This window comes from Citrus sinensis, chromosome 6 (assembly GCF_022201045.2).
Source record: "Citrus sinensis cultivar Valencia sweet orange chromosome 6, DVS_A1.0, whole genome shotgun sequence".
NCBI classification, from domain to species: Eukaryota; Viridiplantae; Streptophyta; class Magnoliopsida; order Sapindales; family Rutaceae; genus Citrus; species Citrus sinensis.
The window spans coordinates 12,231,925-12,240,876 of NC_068561.1; the positions used below are offsets into that span (position 1 = coordinate 12,231,925).

General features: G+C 33.7%; 1 protein-coding gene across 5 annotated transcripts; it reads right to left on the minus strand.

The window, feature by feature from the left end:
• Nucleotides 1-317: 317 nt before the first annotated feature.
• Nucleotides 318-8,203, minus strand: LOC102613381 (disease resistance protein At4g27190-like). Of its 5 annotated transcripts, none has more exons than XM_006480490.4 (8): nucleotides 8,001-8,196; nucleotides 5,031-7,693; nucleotides 4,860-4,933; nucleotides 4,091-4,564; nucleotides 3,202-3,561; nucleotides 1,981-2,472; nucleotides 1,334-1,849; nucleotides 318-993 (listed from the first exon to the last, which is right to left on the minus strand). In XM_006480490.4, exons 2-8 carry the CDS (start codon nucleotides 7,666-7,668, stop codon nucleotides 361-363), a joined length of 5,187 nt encoding a protein of 1,728 aa, XP_006480553.1. In that variant the 5' UTR covers nucleotides 7,669-7,693; nucleotides 8,001-8,196; the 3' UTR covers nucleotides 318-360. The 5 variants fall into 5 exon arrangements, with proteins under 5 accessions (XP_006480553.1, XP_006480552.1, XP_006480551.1 ...); XM_006480489.4 differs by having other exon boundaries at nucleotides 5,031-7,704; XM_006480488.4 differs by having other exon boundaries at nucleotides 5,031-7,725.
• Nucleotides 8,204-8,952: the final 749 nt, after the last annotated feature.

Sequence of the window (8,952 nt, forward strand, 5' to 3'; positions counted from 1 at the left end):
TTCTAGTAAAGGCATCCTACTAACAAACAAAAAACACATTTTTCAACATATTAGAGACTTTTTGTTTGTTAGTGATATATATATATAATCCACCTATAGCTACGACATTTGAAAATTCTATGTTTTATGAAAATAAGGCATATTTCATGAAACTTTTTCAATGGGTAGGCTTGAATATGCAGGATCAGCTAAATCTTCTTCAGAATTCTGCGCATTCAGAAAGCTAATGGGTGCCCATGTATAATATATATATGAGCATGCATAGCAATAGCATAACAGAATTTTGAATTCATATGATAAAAACTAAACTACACAAGTGCAAAATCGAGATGCATTTGGGAAATCTTGGAAAACATATATTCAATTAATACGGACAATATCTTTGAAAAATTGTTGAGGGATGGAATTAAGGTTTCCTTCCCAATGTAGCACTTTACTTAGCTTAGGTGTTTTTAAGACTCTTTTTCTTGAAAAATTGTCTTCGGTCTCTTTTTGGTCGTCGTCATCATCATCACTATCATCTTGTTCTTCTGGTACTCCAATTAGCAGTTTATGTAGCGTTGGTGTTTCTAAGATTCCCTGAGAAAACATCTCCATATTTGGGCACTCACGCACCACTACTTGTTCCAAAGATGGGAATTCAAGTTTATTTTTGCTACGCCCAAAACAAAAGCATGTAAGGCTAGGCAAACAATCAATTCCCAAATATTGCAATTGGTTGAAAGTTGCTATAGAATCCTCCTCCACTACTTCTGCCCCAACCTGTTGAATTACTTTTTCCATCTTTCCGCAAGCCGCTATCTTCATTCTTGCAAGTTTCACCAGACTTTCAGCTGCTGCGAGTGTCACCAAATTTATCAACCCATCGCATATTGATACATCTAGAGTTGTCAGATTTTGGAAAACGTGGCTAAGTTTTGATTTTCCCTTCCAAAGATGCAACAACTTGGGTAGTGTAGACAGCTCTAAGTCTTCGAGACAGCGAAATCCAATCTGGAAATAACCAAATTTAGTACATTAATTAAATTCAAATGTGTAATCTCCGCAATCTTCCAAGCTAGGTTTATTTATTTAATTGTTAGTGCTCTATTTCCCAGTGATTTACTTCGCAGAAAGAACCTAAAATATAAATCAAATCAATTACTCAAGAAGTATCAACCAAATCTGATATAAAAATTAGGATGCAAAAAATACATGTTCCAATCATCTAATTAGATAATTTTTTTTTTTAATTCATATTGGTAAATTTATTAACACCATCACGATGCAGGGGGCAATATTAATGGGAAAGAAAAAGAGCACTAACATGTACACATTGTAGAGAATATCATACCTTGTAAATAGAGAACAAAGGTTGGGGAACATTGATATCGTGTTGGCTATTGGCAGGAGTCTCTTGGAGGCCAAAAAATTCTGAAGCTAATAACTCCACTTCAGCACATTCCCAGACAACCAACTTCTTTAACACCGGCCATTCTGAAATATGTACTCCTGGATAGAAACTTTTGAGTCTTGGTAGACCTCGTAGTATTAGAAAAGTTAATTGAGGAAATACAAAACTAGGGATAGTTTCTGGCAGTTGAGTGGTTGTTCTATTGTGTGTGTCCCAGCCATTAAGTGCTCGGAGTTCAAATATTTCTTGTACTGAATCACAACAAACTACCCTCAAATCATCTAAATTCTGCAATCTTTCAAGCATACTCCAGGGGAAAATATTCGACAATTTGTTACAATTTTCTATTCTCAAGTAATATAGATTGCAAAATGAATCCAGTGTGAGTTTTTCTTGCCATATCTTTAAGTTATCCATGCATATGATTGTCAACTGCCGCAAAATAGGAAGTGCTACCTAAGGAAGTCAATAAATAATTGCATTAAACAATACTATTGAGTAAACTAAGAAGGAATGAAACGGGCAAAATTTTGTTTTATATTTTAAAAAATGAGAAAAAAGAAAGAAACAGTCAAGGAAAGAATCACCTTTTCATCAAAGAGAGGTTGTACATCAGCTGAGGTCATTTCTTGAGGTTCCATGCTTTCTGCCAAGTTTATAGATGTAGAATTGGATATAAATGTTTCCATATTAGGGCAATTTTCAATCCATAGACTGGACAAGGAGAGCAGTTCAATTATATTCCACTTGAAGTTGCAGAATCTTTTGAGTTTTGGAAGATCTATGAGCTCTAGCTCATAAAGTTTAGGAAATAGTGGCCCAAAATGTTCATCAGCATTTACGTCTTCCAAATGAAACACCTCTTCTAATGAATCACAATTTCTTACTTTCAGTCTTTCCAAATTGTTCAAACAGCGTAGCAGATTGGCTGGAATAGCACTCGACATATTTGTGCAATTATCCACACCAAGGGATCTTAAATTGCTGAAGATGCTGACATTAAGTGCTTGGCCATGCCATATTTCTTTCAAATGTGGAAATTGTGAGAGTTTCAAATCCTTTATGTCATGAAATCCAACCTAACCAAACAAAAGAGTTGCACCAATTAAAATATGAAGATATGCAACTTACACTTAGCGTTTTTTTGTTTTAAGAATATAAATGGTAGGAAACAAGATTACTGCAGCAAGGACCATAGAATGGTTTATGTTACAGGCCTGTCCTTCGAAGCTACAGGGAATAAATTATGAACATAAAATTGTTGCAGATGGCCTTGAGCTGGATCAAACCAATACCATATATTCAAGTTTTCTTTACAAACACACATACATAGAAGGAGTAGCTTCACTACATGGTCTAACTAAAACTGTTCAAGCAATCTAGTTCTCGAAATGCAAATGTAGGCAATTTTGTGAAAAAAATAACTAGCTTTACATGAGTTGTGGACTTGTGGTTGATAGTTGATCTTGTTGATTTATCTTTTGATTCTTAATTAGTACTATATTATGCATTCTCTATTAGGGGAGGGTCATTAAAACAAGATTTTGGAAGGTTGTTTGGATGATTTTGCTCGTATAATAGGCCATATATATATTGAACTCTTGACAAAGCATGATGTGGAGAGTTTGTTTGCACCATCAACATTCAAACAAAAGATCATCAAGAAAATTCGGGGATAGAGATATGTATCAGAGAAGTTTTTCAGTCTATTTTAACGGTAAGAAGAGAAATATAAGTGTGCTGTGTGTAAGTGCTAGCTCTAACTAGGGAGATGCTTGAGCAAATTTGATGAATTGATTAACACATACCACAAACAACTTTTGTATAGTGGAATTAAGGTTGCCTTCCCAACAGCTGCACCACTCATCCTCTTCTTGTTCTTTTTTAGTCACTTGCACTTTCTTTAACTTTGGTGCACATACGACTCCCTCAGAAAAAGTCTTCATATTCCGGCAATTTCTCACAAAAACTCGTTCCAAGGATGGAAATTCAAGGGTGCAATTCCCCAAACAAAAGCTCGTAAGGCTTGGCAAATCATCAAGTTCCAAATTTTTTAATTGGTTAAAAGTAATACGATTCTCCTTTACATCTTCTCCAACATGTCGAATGATTTCTTCTATGTTATGACAATATGATACTCTCAAAGTCATTAGATTAGGAGTTCCAACCTGAAAATCAATCACGGTAATATATCAATGAAAAAAAAATGTAACAATATTCAACTAGGTTCGAAGTAGGTTCAAATCATGCAATTGTTGTGTGAAAATAGTAAACCATGAAGGGACTAGTTTTTTTTCATATGAAAAAAAATCTAGAAAACAAAGATAATGAGAATGCAATTTTGCATTTAGTCTTTGGGAAAGTAGAAGAAGAATTTTACGTATTTTTTTGAATATTTTAGATTCATTTTTCATCACAAGGCTAGTTTTAAAATTTTGAACATAATTTTTCAATTTCATATATATTCCTGTTTTTAAAAAATGAAACCAAAAGCTTTTATATGCAGGGGCTAAGAAGTGAAGAATTCAATTAATTAATTAACTAATTGCATTATTATCACTCATTAATTAGTAACTAACAACATTCAATTAGAGATATTTTAATTAAATTTAAGGACAAGAAGACACAAAGAAAGAGGAAAAAGGTGTTTAATTTAGCTAAGCAAGCAATTTTTTGAAAAAAAGAAAAATGAGATACCTTTTCATCAAAGAGAGGTTGAGGATTGGTGTGAATGTTGTCTTGTGATGAGCTAATGGAGATGAATCTTTTCATATTAGGACAATCATCAATTTGAAGTTCAAGCAAAGAGGGGAACTCAACCGAATGAATGCCCATGGAAAATCCCATCAGTTTTGGAAGATCTATGAGCCTTAGGTAGAGCAGTTTAGGAAAAACAATTTCAATCAATCTTCCTTCATCTCTTCTTGACTCTGTGGAGTCGGTTTCAACTACCCCTTCCATTGACCAACAGTAGCATATCTCAAGATGCTGAAGTTGCACAAGACTATTAACCATTGAATATGAAAACAGATATTTCAAACGATCACAAAATGCCACTGTTACTTTTGTTAAATTCTGACAAGAAGACATTCCCTGAAACTGCTTTGGCCATAGTTTTTCAATGGTAATCAATGAATAAAGATCCAGCTCCTCCAAGCTTGGAAAAATAACCTGCAAAGGCAAAACCCTTTTTATTTCTTTAACAACTGTCTAGTATTCTTTTGATGATTTGAAAATACAGTCATGCTTAAGTCCACATGAAGTTCTGTACACTTTTACAGCATTATAAAAGGCTTTTACAATGCTATAGTAAACTCTTTTAATTTACAAAGCTAAAAATCACCTACACCTTTTTCAAAAATGGAGTCATGCTCAAGTCTGCATGAATTTTTGTGCAAACATACGCACCTGAGCATTTATTTTAAATTAATAATTGATAATATATTTTGAAACATAAAGTTATCACCTTCTCATCAGGATCATCCTTTGTAGTGATTCCATTGAATCCCAAAGTAGTTCTTTGTTTCTCCATGTCCAGACCTATAAAAATAAATAAATAAATAAATAATTGATTAATTAATTAAGCAGTTGTTAATAACTGAACGAAGTCAATAAATCTCATACTTTCAACACTTACCAACAATTATTTCCAGGCTCTTGCAATCAAACACACTTATTTTTTGAAGCTGCAAAAGGTTTTTGGCCATGGAGAATGAGAAGAGGTGCCTTAGTTTGTCACATTCTCCTACTTTTATAATTCTTAAATTGCTGAAAGATTCATCTTCATGGAGTCGGTTGTGACATATCTTCTCCAAGTTGAACAATCTACAAAGAGACAATGACTCTAACAACGGAAAGACCTTGCAACAAACTTGTCCAATTGAACTGACAATATGTAAAATCTCATAACTATGCTCTACATGAAGATGCTTCAATTCTGAAAAGACTTCCCCATCATCTAACTCATGAACAACATTCTGAAAACCCTTCAGATCATGTAGGTAAAGATCTTCAGTTCTCTTCAAGAACATTTTCATTCCTTGCCCCAAAAGAATGTTTTTTTCTAGCTTGTCAAGTTTCACCAATCTTGATCTTTCAAATTTATGGTACCAGTCGACCACATTTCCTATAAACATTCTAAATATTTCCAATTTCATAGAGATCAAATCCTGCGGCATAATTCGAGCATCTCGAATATGTATCTCTAAAGTGGTTAACTTTGACAATCCCTTCAATTCAACGAGACTGGCGTTACTTCCTCCTTCAACTTTCTCCCACTGAGAAAAGCTATCACCCATATATAGTTCTTCTAATCGAGATAACTTTGATATGACATTCGGTGCTATTGCTTGAAGTCTTCGACAATTTCTCAAATCTAGCTGCCTTAATTGCACCAACTGTCCAATTTCTCTAGGCAATTGCTGAATATCGGAATTACGAAAGCTGAGAATCTCCAATTTCTTTAGCTGTCCAACTATAGCTACATCTCCTACTTGACACCCTTCCAAAGACAATGTTCGAAGGCTAATGAGGCAAACAAGTGATGAAGGTAATGAAAGGAAACAAGTTCTAGTAAAATGTACAACTCTCAGTTCGTTCATCCCTTCAAAAAAGAGGTCGGGGATTTTCAAAGAGCTATCATACTTCGCGAACAACAAAAATAAACTGAGTTTTGGGCATTCCAGCCTTTCAGGAAGCTCATCAATATCTCTATTAGGTAGAGAAATAGCAATTGAATCTTTTTGTGTTTTATCTTTTAGCTCATCCTTACTTTGAATATTGAACATAAACTCATCTCTAGCAATCGATACAGCAACTGCATAAATGATGTCATGCAACTTAACCTCATCTTTGTCACCATCCAATAATAAAGATGAAGCTTTAAGATTGTCAACCAATGTATACACCCTATTCCTTGCCGCTTCTGATGTTCTGACATTTGAAAATAAACCCAATCCAATACCATACCTCATCAAGTCATCAATAGGTATGGGACTACCATCTTTTCGTAGGGCACAGAGTCGAAACATAGACTTTTCCTCCTCACTTTTCAAAAAACTGTAACTCAATTCTATGGAAGAGTACACATTTTCTTCCATACCATGGATTTGTCTTGAAGTGGAATTCCTTAGCCTCTCCAATGAATCATTCCAAACATAAAGCCTTTTATTTTTCAATGCATTTGCAATTGTTTTAATAGCAACTGGTAAACCTCCACATCTTCTAACAATCTCATCTGCTATTACTCGAAAATCAGATGCCTTTGCTGAATCACCTACAATCTTCTCAAATAAACACCATGCTTCTTCATAAGATAAAACCTCAATCAAGAAAATTTTCTGAGAATTCATGTCATTACACAATACATCTCGGTTTCTTGATGTCAGTAAAACTGTGCATCGTGACCGATCATCATTTCTTTCTTTCTTAACATCCCCGAAAGGAATTCCCACAGCATTCAAGTTAAGTAGTTTCCATATATTATCCAAAATTACCAGGACTCGCTTTACATTCTTCAACCTTTGACGCAATTTCTCAGCCCTCTGAAATACATTCTCATTCTGTTTAAATTCAAGTTCTAAATCAGAAGAAAGTTTATTTTGAATTGTTTGCAGGTCTGGGGTCTGTGTTACCTCAACAAAAACCACCTTATCAAATAATTTGTCTTCTATCACTTGCATTGCTATTTGTTTGACCAGCGTGGTTTTTCCTACACCATTAACCCCGTAAACCCCAATCATACCAACATTAGTATCCTTTAGCACCTCCATAATATTCTGGAAAATTTTCATTCTAGAATCAAACTGCTCGTAAGCTGTATAAGACACGGGTGTTGTCCTCTCTACCGTAGGACGAAAGGAGACCGTACCAAAGTTGCCCATCCCCAAGAGATCAGCACCTTCTTTTGCTGCCGTCACCGCTTTCTTGCCGAGACTGTAACGCTTGATCAAATTCGGGCACAACCCTTTGAAACAGCGTTTCTTTGCCTCATCTTCACCACCAGTGATGGATTTCACAACATCTTCGGTAAAATCATCAACATTGTTTAGCCAGTCTTCAACACCCTTATAAATCTCGTCCCCTTGTCTTCTAGCTTGGATAACGGGTTGTTCCACCATTTCTCTTTTATATGCAAGTTCCTTGTCTAGTGTCCTCAGCTCCTCGACATTACTCTGGTAGTTGAACACATAAGATATCTCCCGTCGAATAGGACCCAAAAATACCTCAGCAAATTTGGATGCAAAGCCGGAAACAACAGCAGAAAGTATTTCCATTGCCTGCTTCTAGTGAATATACCTTCTTAATTTTTCCTAAAATTAAAAAAAATTAATCTACAAAGAAATGAAGCCAAACAACAACCAACTGTAATGAGAAAAAAAAAAAGGAAAAGAAAAACAACTTGTAAATGTTGTCAATGACTAATTAAGCAAAGATTTAAGTAAAGCATTTTAACAACATATTACGATTAGAAGCAAATATAGAAACTAGAATTACACTGGATAATTAAGCAAACCAAAAAAAAAAAAAAATAACAAAAAGGAAATGATGACAATAAAGTAATTAATTCAACGAAAGTAGTTCAGAAAAGTTAATAGAGCAAGTGCACCTGATTGATTGCAAAAACCAGCAAATTGACTGCAGATTTTTAGAGAATCATCAGGAGAAGATGAAAGAGTTTATTTTGTTCCCCTATCTTTTTGCTTCTATTTTTTTTTCGAGTAGATGACTCGAAAAAAAATAGTCAAGGGGAGCCAAACCAACCATTAATTCATTGAGGAGAAAGTGTCACTGCTACTTGGCGTACGTGTACATGTTGAAGACTAACGTAGATTTTTATTTATTTTTTATGTTTTGAATACGAAGACCTTAGAGGCGAATGCCAAGTCAACACTTTGTACTACTTGGCAACACTTTGTACTAAAAATTATAAAGCAATAAAAAGTTACCGTAGACTTGAGTCCAACACTTTTAAGTCTTTCTCGAGCAATCACATGCAGTTCATAAAACAATTAATGTAAAAATTTGTAAGGATTTTTTTTATGATGCTGTACGTATTTTTACAGTATGGATAGCGGGATTAATATAGATTATTAATTTTAAGTGTTTTAATCTTAATAGTTTATTTAATATAATGGATAATTAAATAATTAATAAAAAGGCAGTAGGTAATTTATAAGTTGTCAGTAAATATTTATTTTTTAATTTTAAATTAATATTAATTTGAAAAAAAGCCACACACCCTAAGGTTTAATTAAGTAGTCATACAGATCCCTTCATAAATGGTAACATAAACCCTTAAATGACTATTATACCTTTTGATTTAAACAACCTAAATAAATGTAAATATAGTAATAGGATAAAAATAATAATCAATATCATATGATACAAACAGAATATTACAATAAGTATAATTAATAAAATAACATGTGTAATGAAAATCTTTTTAATTTTAAGTTATTATTAATCTATACCGATGTTAAAATCTACTAATCCAAAAATTGACTCTAAGATAGATATTAATATAGACATAATTTGAAAAGTATTGTAAATAAAACATT

Coding starts and splice junctions, on each gene's coding strand:
- LOC102613381 (XM_006480490.4), bottom strand. CDS start 7,668: ATGGAAATACTTTCTGCTGTTGTTTCCGGCTTTGCATCCAAATTTGCT. Junction 2,473..3,201: donor CTATACAAAAGTTGTTTGTG/GTATGTGTTAAT, acceptor TTGTTTGGTTAG/GTTGGATTTCATGACATAAA. Junction 994..1,333: donor CTTTGTTCTCTATTTACAAG/GTATGATATTCT, acceptor GGTTATTTCCAG/ATTGGATTTCGCTGTCTCGA.